Source organism: Xyrauchen texanus, chromosome 38 (assembly GCF_025860055.1).
Source record: "Xyrauchen texanus isolate HMW12.3.18 chromosome 38, RBS_HiC_50CHRs, whole genome shotgun sequence".
NCBI lineage: Eukaryota > Metazoa > Chordata > Actinopteri > Cypriniformes > Catostomidae > Xyrauchen > Xyrauchen texanus.
Window position 1 is genome coordinate 16,252,280 of NC_068313.1, and position 19,928 is coordinate 16,272,207.

General features: G+C 37.5%; 1 protein-coding gene across 1 annotated transcript in view; it reads left to right on the forward strand.

Moving 5' to 3' along the window:
- Positions 1–813: 813 nt before the first annotated feature.
- The window catches only part of snx19b (sorting nexin 19b), a 45,006-nt gene continuing 25,891 nt past the window's right edge, over positions 814–19,928 (forward strand). Inside the window, 9 exon segments of the mRNA XM_052110251.1 lie at positions 814–896; positions 8,983–10,663; positions 11,944–12,082; positions 12,166–12,266; positions 12,837–12,956; positions 13,048–13,169; positions 13,297–13,390; positions 13,630–13,816; positions 15,326–15,455. Of these exon segments, the coding sequence (XP_051966211.1) occupies positions 9,002–10,663; positions 11,944–12,082; positions 12,166–12,266; positions 12,837–12,956; positions 13,048–13,169; positions 13,297–13,390; positions 13,630–13,816; positions 15,326–15,455 (2,555 nt within the window). The 5' untranslated portion in view covers positions 814–896; positions 8,983–9,001.

Consider the following 19,928-nt stretch of genomic DNA (forward strand, 5'->3'; position numbering starts at 1 on the left):
ATTGGATGCTGAGTTCAGCCCAAGCTCGTCTATAGGCTGCAGCAGTTGCCGCAGAGCAACCTATGAGCTCGCTAGCTAGCCCGCTCAAGGTCTGCAGCCGCCGCACTGCGTTGACAATGGATACAAAAATTAAGGATAATTTTTTGGCTTCAATATCTCAGAAAAGATGAATCTTTCCCGTAGCGTAAGCTAGCTTACGCAATATGAGAGAACCTCTCGTAAGAGAACAAGGAAAACTAGTTTACGAAATCCATGGTTATGACCATTTTTAAAAGCTTAGCTATATTAAACAAATGTCTCAGTGTAATACTTCAATACTAAGTAATAATGTACTCAATGTAAAAACCAAAACATCCACTATGACAACAAAATCAGTTAAGCAGAGGATTAGATCCATTACGTCATCATGCTACAGTCTGCAGTGAGGACCCTCTCAAATGTTTAAGAATGGGTATGAAGAAAGGTGAAAATTCAAAAATCTCTCACTATAAAATCCTATATTGATTGACCGCCATTCTGAATTTTGGGACAGACCTGGAGCTAGTTAAAAAGCAAATCCAATCCCTTTAGAGATAATACCCAGGTTTTTTCCAAGCAAATCATGATTTTAAACATTAATTTAAATGAAACCTTTCTTTGAATTGTTACATTTGAGTTTTTATTTGACAATATTTGAGATGGAACTTTATCGTCAGCTTCAGAATGGTCCTGCAGTGATGTGTATGGCCTCTAGTGGGCGACAGAACGCTGAATATAGCGCATCATCTGAAGGGAGAGATGACGAGGAAGAAGCTGTTAAAACACGAAGGCCATCGGAGCCATTCAACTATAAAACATGATTTGGTTAGCCTCAAAATTAATGTTTACATCTTTCGTCCAACATTTATGTAGATAAGGTAAGGTATATTTAACGAAATGCCAGCTTGATTTCTCATCAATACACATACACAACGTCGTAGACATATGATAATATAGAGATAGATGATTAAATATAGTTTTATCTTTACGGCTGAGATTTTCCTTTCTTTTGAAATTGTATAATGTTTGAGTTGTCAAGTAAGTCAGCAAATCTATTTAGTTTACTGCTTATCAATAGAAACCCCTTAAAATCTTTGTTTCCTAAATGAATATGGGTTCAGTATAAGAGACTTTCTGACATTTTAATTAATTAGAAAACTAAATTGGATGACAGTAGTGGCTACAGTGCATCTAAGTTGCCACAGTTATATTGCAGCGACAATAAACATGGCTGAAACCCCTATTGACATGGAAAATCTTACCACCAGTATTCAGAATTGATGATCAAACACAAGTTATTCAATGTCTGATTCTTAAACGTCTACATTTGTTCTCCCCTTAATCTTTAACATTTGGTTATATTCTTGAAAGTAACCGAAGTCGCTGTGTTATTTTCCACCATGTACATTTTGGGCTGATACTGATTTAAAAAAAAACCTATAGGCCGATAACGACACCAATATTTTGGCACTTAACTTTATTTATTTTACATAAATTATTATTTAAAAATGTGAAATTTCGAAAAAAGTTTTTTACTGCTCTAACAAGAATAATTTTCCACTGAAAATGGATTGGATGTGTTGAACACACGTCATGCAATGTTTTAAAGAGCAATAAAAGATACAAATAATTAAATATGATAACATGATGATTGATATGATAAAAAGGTTATTTTGTTCTTCTAAAACATTTTTGCACTTCTGTTTTTGCAGTTCATAACAACAGAACTAATATTTTACATGTATGTCCTGTATATGATTGAACATACAAATTCATACTATGCATATGTTGGACAATTCCACTGAAATGTCAACCACATAATGGAAAAATAAATATTTAAACAAAGGATAAAACCATTATGTCATCCAGACCACTAGAGGGCGCCTCTTGCTCTAGTGCTGGGCAATATGTACAAAATAGTTTAACCATAATCGCCTTAAAAATATTGTGATATCTGATTACATCATCAAGCCCCCTGCCATGGGTCTGTGAATTTATTTTTTTTATTTTATTTTTTTTATAGATTTTTCTTGATTTAAGAAAAACAATCAAAAGACATTTCTAAATTCAAATTGCATTTTAAACGGAAAAAGCAATTAAATAACACTTGAACACTTTTTTATTGATTCCAACACATGAAACAAAAGCAAAACATAAATGCACAGAATAAAATTTTAACCCCCATTATTCCCCCTCCCATCCCCACCCTAACCCCCAACAAACATCCCTGTTGTCAAAGCCAAATCACACACACTCAAAAACCCAGAAAAAGACAAATATATATATATACACACACACACATATTCAAACTATAAATCCCTCTTCATTACCCCTCCCTGAGAGCCATCCAAAAATGTCAGATATCTGCCCACTTCATATCAAACACCCTCAGGTTGCCCAGCCTTCTATCTGACATCTCCTCAAATGATGCCACCCTGCCCATCTCCATGCACCGCTCCCAAAATGAGGGCGCACCAGCCAACTTCTATCCCCTCAGACTGATCTGTCTACTGATCATGACACTGGCTAGGACCCAATTTCTTATGTATTTATCCCCTATACTAATGACCGCCCCATTGCCTAAAATACAGAGTCTTGGGCTTAAATTTAAGTGCCCAATAAGTCACACGTAAAACTCTGATCCCTCAACCAGAATTCTTGGATCTTAACGTGAGTTGTGTCCCCATCTTCTGCTTGAAGCAACATTTAAATAAATGTCCGAATTAAACACTCTGGACACTTTTGCCCATACCGCATGTAAATGCAAATTAACGGGGTGTAACTTAACTTCTTCGGTTAGTTTGATAGAAAGGCTTTGCAATGGTGAAATAGGTGCAAGAAATTCTTGTTCAATACAAAACCATGGAGGGACTCTCTGAGGTGGAAGTGACCAATAAGCCAAACGTCTGAGAACGAATGCATATTAATTAAACAAAATCTTGGGTAGGCCTAGTCCACATTGTCAATAGGCTTATGAAATGTACTGAAATGTAATCTGGGATGTTTACAATTCCAAATGAAGGACTTCACTATGCTATCAAATTGCTTGAAATAAGGGAGTGATTGTAGCAGGTAGATGAATTTTGGAATGAAATTCATTTCAATAATATTAACTTTCCCAATCATAGATAAATGTAATGAAGCCCACCTGTCCACATCACTCGAAAACCTATTAATTAAAGGATCAACATTAATTATAATCAATGTTTGAATGATCATCAACGTTAGGTGTGTAAATATGAGACTGTGCCAAAATGAGACTTTGCCCCTGGATTTCAGCTAAAACAATAATAACTCTTCCTAATTCATCTTTAATCTGTTTGAGACATTAGAATTTTAGATGTTTACTTATCAATGTAATGACTCCCCTGCTTTTACTTGAGCCAGCACTAAAGAAAACATGTCCACCCCATATCTTCCCAAATTTTCCAGCTTCCTGTGGGGAAAATGCATTTCTTGAAGAAACACTATCACATTTCTTACATTTAAGAAAATAAATAACCTTCCTTCTTTTTATGGGGTGCCCCAACCCATTCACTTTCCATGTGGAGAGAGACAATCTACTCATATTAACATTTGACATTTTGACAAATTCGTAAAAATAGATTGTGTGTCAAAAATAAAATTATAAAGACCACATTTCAACATTAGTGCAACAGCCAGACTCTGAACCTCCCCCGGAACCAAAGAAACCGAAAAAAGAAAAATGTGCGCATTAACCCTGTGCACTAACTGGCGTTCATCCCTCTAAACTCAAACAGTCCATGTATGCCTACGAGAGTCCCTGTGACAACTTTGTCATTGGATTGCTCAAGTACGGTACTTCTATACAAATTCTGCGAGACAGAAAACAGAAAATAATCTATAAAACAAACTCCAGCCAATAGGCAGAATAAACACAAAGAATGTGAAGATTAATTCACAAAACTGTATCGAAGGTGTGTTCCTTCGCAAAACCAGCTACTAGTGGAACCAGCACACACATACACAAAAATTCCATTCACTTTCCTCGGACAGTCAAACGAATGTTCAGTGAGCCGGCTGTTCATGAGTGAAGCAGATTACCTAATCCTTCCGATGTCCTACAAAAAATTATCAACAAAACAATCTCCAGCCAATAGGAGGCATAAACTCAAAGAACGAGCAGACTCATACACAACTGTCCCGAAGGAGTGTTACTCCAGGTGGAACCAGCACAACAAGAAACAAAATAGGCGGCCAGTTTCCTCGGACAGTAGTGTATGTTCAGCGAGACAAACTACTTGGGGGCAACGTGAGAAACACACTATGACTTACTCAGTCAATTTGGCCAGAAATATCAGTACAAAAGCGTTTCTCCTTCAATGCAAGAGTTTCTCAAGAGTTATTTCACAAAACAAACTCCAGCTGCTAGGCGGAACCAAGACAAAAAGAAACAAAATGGCACCCAGCTTCCTCAGACAGTCAACATTATATACAGCGAAAAGAGCTCACTTGGGGGCCACATGAAAATCACCAAATGGCTAACTCACCCCATTGACTATGAAAGACAATGCTTGCTGGGGACATGTAAATATGTTGCAGCCATCCTTAGTATCTATTCTCATTTTTGGCCAGAAACATCAGTACAAAAGCAATCTTCTGTTGATGTAAGAGTTTCTTTTCATTAGACAAGATTTCTTGGACTCAGAGAATTTTGTTTCTATTGCCATAATCAATCTACGTATTGCAGCAAGATCCTCTAAGTCAGCAACAACTTTGGACCTGTCAGAGGTATCAGCTTGAGCACATGTGTCTTTTAATATCTCCAGAGTCTGAGGATTTTGAATTCTTTGCCATGTTAACTTCAAAGAACAGATATGTAGCAGGATGTATCGAATCTCACTTGCTTATGACACAAAAATGACAAAAAATTAGCAAAGTGCGCAGAGCACGCCGTTTACACGTCTGCTCCTCGCAAGGTGTCACATGGAACCCACATTACTTTATGATTTAATCACTTTCGTCTTTGTATCTTTAAAGCAAAAATATATATTACTGAACCTGCATTCACAATGCATGCTAACCATTTGGAAATAAATTGAACTAAGCTCACAGCACCTCCCAAGATGATTGGAGATACAGTTGAAGTCAGAAGTTTACATACACCTATTATTTCTTTCATCACATTCCCAGTGGATAAGAAGTTTACATACACTTGGTTAGTATTTGATAGTATCGCCTTTAAATTGTTTAACTTTGGTCAAATATTTTTGGTAGCCGTCCACATGCTTCTCACAATAAGTTGCTGGAATTTCGGCCCCTTCCTCCAGACAGAACTGGTGTAAAGTGTCAGTCTTGTAGGCCTCATTGCTCGCGCACACTTTTTCAGTTCTGCCCACAAAAATCAGATTGAGGTCAGGGCTTTGTGATGGCCACTCCGATACCTTGTCATTGTTGTTCTTAAGCCATTTTGCCACAAATTTGGAGGTATGATTGGGGTTATTGTCCATTTGGAATTCCCATTTGTAACCAAGCTTTAACTTCCTGGCTGATGTCTTGAGATGTTGCTTCAATATATCCACATAATTTTCCTTCATGATGATTCCATCTATTTTGTGAGGTGCACCAGTCCCTCCTGCAGCAAAGTACTCCCACAACATGATGCTGCCACCCCCATGCTTCACGGTTGGGATGATGTTGTTCAGCTTGCAAGCCTCCAAACATAACAATGGTCATTATGGGCAAACTGTTTTTTTCCAGAAATTTTTTTCATCAGACCTGAGGACATCAAGTCCACAAAGTATCCCCATGTGCACTTGCAAACTGTAGTCTGGCTTTTTTATTGCAGATTTGGAGCAGTGGCTTCTTGCTGAGCAGCCTTTCAGGTTGTGTCGATATACAGTCATGTGAAAAAATTAGGACACACCATTAAATATTTTGTTCTTTTTTAAGAAATATGGACATATCAATATTTGATCTTCTTTCAAACAACATCTATAGATAAAGGTGATGTAATTGAACCATAAACAATTACATTTTAGCCATGATATAATTTATTTAACAAAAAATTACAAAGATGCTAATTCCTACTGAGGAAAAAGTTAGGACACCCTATGCCCTAATAGCTGGTATTGCCCCCTTTGGCTGAAATAACCTCAATAAAATATTTTCTATAACTGTCTACCAGTCTCTGACATCGACTGGGAGAAAGTTTTTCCCACTCCTCCATGCAGAAAGTTTTCACCTGTGTGATGTTTGAGGGGTTTCTTGCATGCAGAGCCCGTTTCAAATCACCCCACAGCATCTCAAAAGCATTAAGATCAGGGCTTTGACTCGGCCATTCCAGAACTCTCCATTTCTTTCTTTTGAGCCATTCCTTGGTGGATTTACTGGGATGTTTTGGGGCATTGTCATATTGCACTGTCCACATCCGCTTCAGCTTAAATTTTACAATTTGCACCTGACGTAGTGCACCCGATTCTAATTCTATGCATTTTAAGTAGTAAATAAATGTGGGGGTGTCCTATCTTTTTCCTCACCAAAAATTTCATTTCTATTAAGTAAATTTTACAAATCATTTTTAAAAGATTTTTTTCAGTTTTATTAGTTTATTTATATTACCTACATCTCTCAATATTGTTAAAATGAAGATCTAATGTCCATATGTTGAAAAAGACCAAGGTTTTCATGGGGTGTCCTATCTTTTTCACATGACTGTAGGACTCATGTTACTGTGGATACAGATAGTTGTCTACCTGTTTCCTCCAGCATCTTCACAAGGTCCTTTGCTGTTGTTCTGGGATTGATTTGCACTTTTCGCACCAAAATACATTCATCTCTAGGAGACAGAATGTGTCTCCTTCCTGAGCAGTATGATGACTGTGTGGTCCCATAGTATTTATATTCACATAGTATTGATTGTACAGATGATTGTGATACCTTCAGGCATTTGGAAATTGGTTCTAAGGATGAACCAGACTTGTGGAGGGCCACAATTGTTTTTCTGAGGTTTTGGCTAATTTCTTTTAATTTTCCCATGATGTCAAGCAAATAAACAGAGTTTGAAGGTAGGCCTTAAAATACATCCACTTGTACACCTCTAATTGACTCCAATTAGCCTATCAGAAGCTAATTGTCTTAAGGCTTGACATCATTTTCTGGAATTTTTCAAGATGCTTAAAGACACCGTTAACTTAGTGTATGTAAACTTCTGATCCACTGGAATTGTGATATAGTCAATTAAAAGTGAGACAATCAGTCTGTAAACATTTGTTGGAAAAATTAGATGATGTCCTAAACGACTTGCCAAAATTATAGTTTGCTAATATGAAATCCGTGGAGTGGTTAAAAAATTAGGTTTAATGACGTCAACCTTAGTGTATGTAAACTTCTGACTTCAACTGTAATTTGCAGCATTCTCATAGTTTACATTATTCTTCCAAACAGTTTTCAGACAAATGAAACTGAGAATAAAGAGTGAAAACTCTTTACATGTGCTTGTTCCACATGACAGGCTCGTCCTGCATGCCTCTGAACAAACAGCGAATCAGACACGGGCATTGCCACATGTTGCAGATAGATGAGCAAAATTACCCACGTATGAAATACATTTGGACGAGGAGCTTGTGAACTGGATTCAGCCTCATCGGTGAGTGGCAGGTGCTAATTTAACACACAGACTGTAAAATAAGATGGACAACGCACCTTCGCTCTTTTCCATTGGTGAGAACTGAAGCCGCCAGTGTCCCGATATGGCGCTGACATCTTTTGGGACTTGAGTCTGCGCAGTTGCGATTTCGGGACCAGACCTGCGCAGTAGTGAGCAGGAAATAAAGCCGTGAAATCAAGGCCCCGCCCTCACTCTCGCTGAATCAGTCGCAAGCACATGCCCCTGCACTTTTGACTTATGACGGTGTGAAATAAGTAATTATAGAAATTTAAATATTACATTTAAAGCTCCAATCGCCTCAGTCCTCCGAAGATCCCGAAAAAAAGTCAGTTGGTGCTTCAGTGACTACTTTGCTCAGAGAACCTGTCAATCACAGCTGTCAATCATGATGTCACAGCACCGTTTTTATAGCATCAAATAACTAACTAAAAACAAACTTATTTTGAAAACTTATTTTGAAAACAAACTTATTTTGAAATCAACGTGATAGTTTCTGTCATTTACTGTAGTTTCTGTCTTTGGAAAAAAGTGAAGTGAATTTAATTGTTTAGTTGGTCTCACATCCCGTTGAATAACATGGGGAAGTGGGGTTTATGACCTATACTAGGACCAGTCACCGGGGGGCGATCAAGAAGTTTTGGCTTCACTTTTGAGGGCTTGTGCAGCACACTTGGTTTAACACCCTGGCCACTGTTTAATATATTTGGCGACTTCCCAGATCCATGGTTTTGGCATTTCCTGATATTGTTGATCGGCATCAGGATCTTTGTTAGACATTGTTGATATCCGTTGACATGGTCCTATCGACCAGCCCTAGCTCGCGCACACAGTACTGAACACAGACTATCTTTTAAAGCGCAACATTTTAAAGTTTAGTCATATTGTGTTTTCAATTTTAATTCAAACAATCATGCAGCATTAATGGATATCATAGCGATGTCTCAGATGTCAAAGTCTACTGGTTTCAAGCATTTGGATGGTTTCCCTCATTGTGCTGCTTTCACAACTGTAACACTGGGTTTTCCTCATTAATGTGAGAACGAGAAAGAATAAAAATGAAATATTAGAGGTTCTTAGGAGTGCCATCCCTTCTAAATATTGTGACTTATTATTTCTGTACTGTCCATTTGAATTCACAGAGTTACTAATTATTTATAAATAAACCATCTGTTTTTCATATCTGCATTTTCATGCTTTAACCATTATGCAGATGGTTTTAATTTGGTCAATAATCGGCCGATACATCAGTGCATCCCTAGATACTATGTTTGCCACGGTATATATTTATTTGTTGTAAGAGTGGTAGATTTGACTGTATGCATTTGACTTTACAGGAGCATATAAACCTCTGCCATGTCTCAACCCGAGCATATAAACACAAGTCCTTGGGGCTTGTCTGAGTTTTTGGTTAAGAGAAGGCTGCTTGGTTTTGGGGCATTCTTGGTCTGGATGGTCCTCTTCCACTTACTGGTCAATGTATGGCTTCTCTGTGTCTTCACAAGCCTCTTAGTGGTCTTAGGTGGATGGCTCGGCTCTCAGGCTGTCCTGGACTCTGAAAATGTCATTCATATGGAGCGGTTTGTAAAACTGGAAGAGATCCTGTCTAGCTCTGAGAGTGAGCAACAACTGAAAGATGAAATCCAGAAGACAGTTGGCAAGATCATCCGAGACTTTGTCTCTTCTTGGTATAGAACTGTGTCCAGAGAACAAGACTTTGAGGATGAGGTGTACAATGCTATGATCTCCATGGCAATGGAGCTGAAGCGTCGGGCGGAAAGAGTAAATAGGAAAGCTTTAATGCAGAAGGTGTTAGATCTCTCTGGATGCCACCTTCAGTGCTACTTGAGTGCCAAAGAAATCGTTGATGGAAAAGAAGTTGGGTCAGATGGTGATGGTAGTAATGAAACTAGGCTCTGGGAGGCCTACAGCAAATTCTGCATACCTCATCCTGCTCTTCAGAGCTCTGCTGTTGAGGTGAATTACACAAGGGCCATTGTGGATCTCCTTCTGCATGTTCTTGTACCTCCTCCACATTTAGAAACCAGAACGGGTCGATTTGTGGTGGGTGAACTTATAACATGCAATGTTATTCTGCCTTTAATTGCAAAACTGTCTGACCCAGATTGGTTAAACATGTTGATTGTAAGTGCCTTTACTAAATCTAGTGAACCAACCCCAGAACCAGAATCAGTTGAAATTCAACCTCCACTAAAAGTTGTGTCTAATCAAGAAGACACACCGCAAAACCTTGAGATTCCTTGTGTTTTGAACTTGAAAGTCATTCCTGAGATCCCAACAGTAACAGATGCCCCAACACCAGAACTGGCAGCTTATGATGTCATCGACTCTACTGAACTTTTTTCACCACACAATCTGGAAGATGATGAACCACGGCCAACCAAAACATATCCATCGGTTTTCGGCTCAGGGGATTTCCTCAGACTCGGGAAGCCCAATCCGTTTTATCAAGAAACAGACTCCGATTTAGAATCTCCTTTGACAGACTTTAAAAGGGGTTCTCTAGAATCACTGGTTCTGATTGGCACAGAGGATACACTTTCAGAAAGACTCACCAAATGTACCACTCCAATAGATGTTGTCTTGGACCTTGAAGATGACATTCCAACCTACACCAATATGATAGAGAAGGCGAGTCCCAAGGTTCTGATCTCAGAACAACAGGAATTGTCATTAATGTTCACTGGTGTGAAAGAGGAAGAGTCATCAAGCTTTTGCACTCTCCAGCCGTTGGACAAGAGTAACTCGAGTGCAGATAAAGGAAGGACTATTGCAGATCAGTCTTGCATGGTGAACCCCTGTGAGCTGGCTTTGACTGCAACCCTGCAGGCCTCCTCATCAGCTGCTGGGACGCCATCACTGGAGCCTTTCACCTTTGAGCCCCCCAGCAGTCCAGAGGGTCCAGTCATTATCCAGAATCTTCGAATCACCGGCACCATCACTGCCAAGGAACACAGAGGCACAGGCTCACATCCCTACACCCTCTACACAGTAAAGGTGAATTGTCTCTCTATTTTTGACCAGGCAATAATCCACATATAGTTTTTTACTTAATCTGGCTGCCAATAGTATTTGGACACTTCAAAATATATGAATATCATGAGCGATCAACCGCTATTGTTTTTTTATTGACAATACGATACTGATTATTTTGTGTTTATACGATAATTCGAAATGCATAACCGACGGTTATCCCTCGAGCACGCACTTGCTGCAGCTAGATTATAATGCGATGGCTCACGACTTATTGAATCATAATATATGTTACTGTGCATTTCTTATTGTGAAGATTGGATAAGAGAGAGTTTTTTTTTGTGAGTTAAAGATGGATTGAAGTGAACAGAAAGGTGAGAGAGGGTAATCTTCGCCCCATTATACACTGCAACAAAAACACTTTTATGATTTGTTTTGGCTTTTTCTTTTCAATAAAAATATCTAAAACTCATTTAAAACAATGTACAGTTTATTTAGCAGCTATACTGCAGAATAAAAAAATTGTTATCTGAGAAATTTGAATATAATATTAAAAATACAAATATTTTAAAATATCTAAAAATCCTTTAAAAAAGATGCATTCACCTGAGAAGCAGCATATACGATATTTAGACTTTCATTTAGAGAATAGGTCTTGAATGAAATTATATTTTGTCTTTACTGCACTCGCAGAAGTATAACCAAGTGAAAAAAAAATACACGTATATTTTGGACTGTACTCTGGAGTAGATGAAATTCTTTCTATCTGAGGAATTAGGCCAGTTGGTGTACAACCAGTCACTTAATGCAAAAAACATCCCACAAGTTCCAGAAATTTACTGTGATAAACCCTTTGGCATTTGATTTCATGAAAAAATTATCGGAACCAAAATTAACCAGTTATAACCAGTTACCTGCAGTTAAAAATAGCATTTTCTCTCCAGAACAATTGAAAATGACTTTGTTCCGTTATTTGGGTACGTTTGGCAATTTATTTGTTTGTTTTCGTTTTCATTCCTTGAACCGTTTTTAGTCCCTGGTAAAATATTTGGTCAAACCAATAATTGTCTATCTCTAAATATCATTGTGGTAAATGAACTCTAAAATGGTCTAGAATCATTTGTTTACAGATCCCACTTGGTCTGCTCTTTTGTTATCTAATACAGCGACATTCATTTTCAAGTGTGGTTTAAATGTCCAAATACTTTTTGGGGCCACTGTATTAATATAATTACTTCTCTCAGTGAATTATATTTTACAGCGGTATAAATGGATGGATGATGTTGGATTTGTTTGATGTACAGTATGAGACAGCTGTGGACACGGAGAATCTAGAGACTTTGCAGCCGTTGGCGTATCACACTGTCAACCGACGATACAGTGAATTCCTCAACCTTCAGACCCGTTTGGAAGAGAAACCAGAATTACGCAAAATTCTGAAAAGTGAGCAGTGCAGATTACAACTATCAGTGCCAAAGCTTTTTAAAACAACGTTTTTATGGGTTCTCTTGTGCTGTTAAATGTAGATGTGAAAGGACCAAAGAAAATCTTTCCTGAGCTTCCATTTGGAAACATGGACAGTGACAAAGTCGAGGCCAGGAAAGGACTGTTAGAAACATTCCTTAGAGTAAGTTATTTTTAATACATTTTTTTAATATAATTAACTTTCACGTCATTACACAGTTCAGTCTTTAAATCATATTAGGTACTATAGATAGTGTTGACCTCCATCATCCAGTGTTTCCTGTGCCATTGCTGAATCTACAGTACAATGGCAAAATAAATTTTATTTCAACTGAATTGTAAGCTTGTAGTATTTGTCCCTCAGCATATTCAAATAAATCAATAAGAAGCACTTTTCAATATTCTATAGAATATTGACTGCACGCAACAACAAACATACAGAACGACCGAATTGTGATCAAATGAGCCAGTTCTTTTGAATGAATCGATCAGATTGACTTGATAATGATTTTCTCTCTGAATCATTGGAGCACACAAGCTCCAAGCCAGTAGTCAGTTATGTTTAATGGGAATTTCCCCCAAAAATATTTGATTTGTGTTGTGTTGAAATCAGTGTAATTAGAAAAATATAATTTTTTTACTTTATTTTTTTATTTTTTTACAGTTGGCCCTCACCATCATCTCATACACCTTCTTTTAAACATTCACTGAATTATTATTATTTTTTTTACAGCAACTTTGTGCCATTCCTGAAACTGCCAACAGTGAGGAAATGCAAGAATTTCTTGCTCTGAACACTGATGCGAGAATTGCCTTTGTCAAGAAACCTTTCATTGTTTCACGCATAGATAAGGTACTTTAAAAAAAATGCTCGTAGTATGTTTTCTTGATTGAAACACTGAATTAAAGTGCCGTCACTCTTAACGGATTGCTATATATGGCAGATTGTGGTGAACGCTATCGTGGACACATTGAAGACAGCCTTCCCTCGCTCTGAGCCACAGAGCCCTACTGATGACATAGATGCAGAGCCTGATGGGAAATTATCTACGGACAAGAAATCAAAGTATGGCAAGAGAGTGCTCGTTGTTTTATTTGTTTCTGAATGCTGGTAGCTGCAAAAATGTTCCTGCATAAGTCATTCTTCCAGATTTCTTGCATCACTGACTCCTCTTTCTGGTTCATTTTTCTAGGTCTAGAATGAGGTTCTCTAGTAAAATTGCACCTGCTATTAATGTGTCTGAAATGAGACCTAAAGTGGTTTACTGCTTTGAGGAAAGCGACACTGTAAGTAGCAATCGTCATTTCCTGAGGCTTTTTCAATGCAAGTTGTTTGACGGGGATTATGCTTACACCAGTGGTCCAAATAATTGACAATTTAATTATTCTTTCAGCTACCAAGTGTAGTGTAGTACATTGAACTTTATTTCACACATTTTAACATGCTTGATTATCCCCTCAAAGTCAGCCTCCTGATTAGCAACCCTGGAAATACTGTATTGACTTTTAGTTTTTTTTGTTTTCAGGTTTTTAATGGCTTCTCATTGAAAGAGTTTGAGAGCTTCATCTCAGAGAAGGAGTGTTTTGAGGGTAAAGCTCCAAGCTTTGATGCTGATGGAGACAGAAGTGGGTCACACGGACACAGACGGGATGCGAAACCCTGCACATGTGCCAGAGTGAAGCAAGAAAATGCACCTATTCTCAGTGACGCTGGTAAGGACTCTTGCTTAGAATGTAATGGTTAAACAGTTTTTAGGGCAAAATCCATTTTGGTAAATGGGAAACCCACATTTTATCACAGTAATCCCAATGTGAATGCTTATCAAAAGTTTGGACAACATTAATCTGAATTGTGTTGTAATGTTGAAGATGGGATTTAGGGATTTGTTGTGGAAGGGTCCTTTATCCCATACCCGTCCTCTGTGCTTGCTTAATTCATAAATAATTAAATCAGACATTTTTGGAAACATTGATTAATTTTTATTTGTTGGTAGAAACATTATTTAAATTTTTTTTGCTAAATTGGCAGATTTTTCAGGATATCTTTAAAATAGCAGTTTTTACTTTTTTCTTTTTTTTTTTTTTACTTTACAACTAGTCAATGTTGTTATTTTTTTATTCATGACCAGCATCTCTACACCACAACCACCAATTAGTTCTCTAATTTACACCTAATTTACACCATTAGTTCTCAGTGGTTCCTTAAAGAGATCACCCAAAAATGCAGAACACAAACAAATATCTTTAGAAAAATATCTCAGATTTTTTGTTTGTTGATTCAATGCAAGTGAGTAGTGTCTAGAACTTTGAAGCGCCAAAAAGCACATAAAGGCAGCACACATAATCTTTATGATTCCAGTGGTTAAAGCCATGTCTTCAGAAGTCATATTATTTATGTGGGTGAGAAACAGATCCATATTTAAGTCCTTTTTTTATTATAAATTCTCCTCTCTGCCCAGTAGGTGGTGATATGCAGGAAAAATGCAAATTGCCAAAAACAAAAGAAGAAGAATGTGAAAGTGAAAATGATGAAAGAATTAATGCCATGCAAATCAGATCTACACACCTTGCCATGCTAGTGCTTTTTGAGTCAGTCACCTCAGGAACAAATTAATTGTATTAAAGCACAGAAGGATGATTGTTAATAATGTAAAAGTTTATTTACATGGGTCATTTATAATATTAATATCAGTATGGATCTCAGGCCTTGTATTAACACATGTACAGTAACACATAAACACAATATTAATACATTCTTATCCATCTTTAGGGTAATAACAGAAAATAATGTTGATTTTTAGTGATTACGACCATTGGCTGTTAACCATAATGCCCAAATACAATTGTTAAGCATGTAGGGTCAGTCAAATAGTTCTAGAATATCTATAAAATAACTCTAGAGGGCAGCAAAGTACTTTCATAATACTGCTTAGTGTCTTGTGCATCTGGAGAAAAGCTCTCATAGTGATGGAAAATAGACTCAAGGCCATTTAAAGTTCCATATGATAAAACTTGTCAGTTATTGGATCTTTATATATTCATATTTTAGGTGTGCTCATTCACTTCAGCATGCATACAGTATGTACCCTTGTTCACCAATCCGAATGGGAGCCAAAATAATTTGAACACTTATTCCAAGATTGTGACCACTGTCTCTCATAGTGTTTTCCAGCTATGACTCATCCTCTGAGTTATATTGTGTACCTGTGTGTTTGTGTACAGCTAATGAGATGGCTCTGTCTGACCTGGCCTTGAAAATCCTATGTCTACTCATGAAGAATCAGTGGAGCTGGCTGTGCACAGAAAACATTCAGAAGACCATCAGACTGCTTTTTGGAACCTTCATAGAAAGGTGCGTAAACCACAACCCAAAGATAAGTTGACCTGATTAACAATAATTAGGACAAATTAGGACATAAAAATACAATTTCAATTAGTTCAATAATTGGGGTCTCTGATATTCGTAAACGATAAGGTAATATTTAATTAAAAGACATTATGAGAAATTCAATGTCTCTTCACAAATTTGGACAGTTTTTAAATATTCCTTGTTGCTTAGTAGCCTACTCTCAAAGACATTATTGGTGAAGCAAATACGTATTTTGTGGAGTTTTATAATTTTCCACGGCACACCTGACAAGGCACAGTGGTTGGGAAACACTGATTTAAATCTTACAAAGATTTGTATAACTTTCCTTTAGAATTTTATATAAACTTATGTATTTATTTGCCAGTGCCCTTAAAATTGTGCCGTAAAGCTGTTTTACACAAAGACAATAATAGCATTTTTTAGAAACATGTTGAACATGATGTAGAGATGAAGAAACCTAATAAAAGCCGTTTAATTTTACATGGAGTGGGACGCCCCCCTCATTGGCACTGTGTCATGCAATTGACTGAGTTACTACCACTAATAATGACAATAATAATAACATGTATACTTTATATAGCGCTTACAGCAAATGCTAAAAACTTAAAAGTATGTAAATGAAACAAGCAAACCAAACAATATAACAACAAACCCAATATACTAACTACATACAACAACGGAGCACGAGTCAACAGTATAGTCCTGTTATGAAATGGTATTAATAAACAGGAGTGTGATCCACCAGACAGTCCAAATCGAATGAGTGCAAGAGGAAAGATAAATGTCCAAACAAGAGGTCCCTGTTGGAGTCATGAACAAACCGCTACGTCCTGCAGCTCTCACGGCACTGTTAACAGATAAACGGTGCAACGTCAAAGGCCAAGTATGAGCTCAAGGCAGTGTTTAGCCAACAGAGAGCTCACAAGTCACAGTCCAGCGTGCAACAATGTACAAAAACTATTTTGTATAAAATCCAAGAACGTCCATTTTAGGGATGTGTGTAGTATAATACTTGAGAAAACGCATACTGTAAGTAACAAAACAGATGATTAACAAACAGATTTGGTGTGAAGCATTTAGTAAACAAACTTTCAGAATCCAGGACGATGGGTGTCAGTATAGAGTCCAAAACCACAAGTACCGCTGGCCCTGGGGTCAATGGGACGAGTAAGAGCCAGCTAAAATCTTACTGAGTGCACCTTTAAATTCAGCTTAGGTTCATGAATCTAAACCAGATTCAGAATATTGATTTTGCAGCTCCTTGAATAAGAACTCAAAGTTGAATTAGTTATTCAGAGTTTCTAGAAAGTCTTTTTAAATACACTGTTGAAAGGTGAAAAGTGTGTAATTTCTGCACCACTAGCATCACCAAACAAAATGGCAAAAATAAAGATAGTTTTCAAACAGGCTTTATGAACAATACTTTTTTGGCAGATAATGCAAATGTAGAAAGTATGACACTGTCTTTGAGCAGGTTATTTTATGGTAGACCACCATAATAGTTTCAGTCTTCACCTGTCTTTGCATTGTAGTCATTGAATCTCAACCGGACCTAAAGAAAAGACACATCAGATGGATTGACTGAATGAGGTGTTACCTAATGGTATCAGTCATTCCCTCCCCAAACTGCTGCACAATGGTGTGATCATTCTTATTTTTAAATGTGAATATATATACTTTCTTAAACAAGTTGGGCAGTGGGGATTGATGACAACTTAATTTAGGAAGTGAGGACTTTGTGTTTTAAAGCTGTCATCAGGAACATTTCCCCCATCCACTGCTCCACTTCTGGAGTTAATTACAGTCACAAGACAGCCATCGAGTTCAACTTTGGTTTCAGTGTGTAGTTTAAGATTTCTGCTTGGCTTTAATTAAAATACTTCTTGTTTTAGCTGCTCAATTTAGTGATGACTGCATGTCCAGTACAGATTTATCCTGTGGCACAAGAATCCCTCTTTAACAGGGTTTCTCAACCAGGGGGCATGGGCCCACAAGAGGGCCTCAAGATGATATAATGGAATAGTTCACCTAAAAAGGAAATTTTCATAATTTAGTCACCCTCAAGTCATTCCAAAACCATATTACTTTCCTCCAAAGAACTCGTTAGAAGAAATTACCTTGCTTGTGCCTGAATTTGTGTTCACAATTCTTTCTTGGTTTCTTTAAAACCATCTGGTCCATGCTGGGAGATTCAAGCTGAAAGGACATGCCTCACATTAAATCGCACACACAAGCGCTCAGCTCCGTGCACATCTGTTTTTGCAGATACACGTGGTGGGATGTCTAGCCATTCAACTGGCTTGTTTGTAAGGCAGTGTATTAAACACCTGCTTGCTGACAGGCTTCCTGCCATGTTTAGCTGATGGCGAACAGCCATGGGAGGGGAAAATTGGAGCGAGGCCCACACCACACAGTTGGTCAGAGACAGTCTTAAATACGTATCTGTTTTTGCAAAAGCTGATCAGGAAATTGTTATTTGTTCACCGAAATAAATGTAATGTGGTGACTTGAGATGGGATAATTTTTCCTCTACTTTCCTCACAATTACTTAGTTTTTAGGCTGCAGAACATATTTAATCCTCTGTGGGCTTTAAACAACATAGTGAAATGAACATTTCATCATTCCTAACTTGGTTTTTGTTCAGTGTTGTTTTTTGGTTAAGGCTTTCGTTCTGAGAAGTCTCATTCTGTGTTATTATCATTAACAGAAACTACTGTAAAAACGTTTTAATTTTAACAGTAAAAGAATGTAAAAATACTATGGTTAAAAAGAAAATTAATTGGTTAACTGGATAACCTTAACAAATACAGTAAAACATAAGATATTTAAAAAACAGTTGAAGTCAGAAGTTTGCATACAGTTTTTCACAATTCCTGACCTTTAATAGTAGAAAACATTCCCCGTCTTAGGTCAGTTAGGATCACTACTTTATTTTAAGAATGTGAAAAGTCAGAATAATAGTAGAGAGAATTATTTATTTCAGCTATTATTTATTTCATCACATACCCGGTGGGTCAGAAGTTTACATACACTTTGTTAGTATTTGGTAACATTGCCTTGGGTCAAACATTTTAAGTAGCCTTTCAATATTGTGTTTCTCACAATAAGTTGCGGGATTTTTGTGCCATTCCTCCAGACAGAACTGGTGTAACTGAGTCAGGTTTGTAAGCCTCCTTGCTCACGCACGCTTTTTCAGTTCTGCCCTCAAATTTTCTATTGGATTGAGGTCAGGAATTGTTGTTCTTAAGCCATTTTGCCACAACTTTGGAGGTATGCTTGGGGTCATTGTCCATTTTGAAGACCCATTTGCGACAAGCTTTAACTTCCTGGCTGATGTCTTGAGATGTTGCTTTAAAATATCCAATGAATTTTCCTTCCTCATGATGCCATCTATTTTGTGAAGTCCACCAGTCCCTCCTGCAGCAAAGCACCCCCACAACATGATGCTGCCACCCCCATGCTTCACGGTTGGGATGGTGTTTTTCGGCTTGCAATCCTCACCCTTTTTCCTCCAAACATAGTGATGGTCATTATGGCCAAATATTTTTGTTTCATCTGACCAGAGGACATTTCTCCAAAAAGTAAGATCTTTGTCCCCATGTGCACTTGCAAATTGTAGTCTGGCTTTAATATGGCAGTTTTGGAGCAGTAACTTCTTGCTGAGCAGCATTTCAGGTTATGTTGATATAGGAGGCATTATACTGTGGATATAGATACTTGTCTACCTTTTCCTCCAGCATCTTCACAAGGTCCTTTGCTGTTGTTCTGGGATTGATTTGCACTTTTCGCACCAAACTACGTTCATCTCTAGGAGACAGAATGCATTGCCTTCCTGAGCGGTATGATGGCTGCATGGTCCCATGGTGTTTATACTTGTGTACTATTGTTTGAACAGATGAACATGGTACCTTCAGGCATTTGGTAATTGCTCCCAAGGATGAACCAGACTTTTATTTCTGAGATCTTTACTGATTACTTTGGATTTTCCCATGATGTCAAGCAAAGAGGCCCTGAGTTTGAAGGGAGGCCTTAAAATACATCCACAGATTCACCTCCAGATGACTCTTAATTTGCCAATTAGCCCATCAGAAGCTAATTGGCTCATTGTCTAAAGGCTTGACATAATTTTCTAGGAATTTTCTAAGATGCTTAAAGGCACAGTAAACTGTGCCAGTCTGTAAACAATTGTTGGAAAAATTATAGTTAACCTGTTGATACGCGCGCGGCTTACGTTTAATATATAATTTACCATCTATACATGTAATTAATGTTAACAAATTATGCATCTTTTCAAAGGTCTAAGGGTTCAACATTGATATCTGATCTCTGTTTCATGATAACAATGCTCCAGAAACAGCAATTTAGTTATTTGTGCCACGAGTACAAATGAAAACATGCAATATCAAAACGGGACTTCATACCTTTGTTATGAAAACATGATCGCCAGATGAATC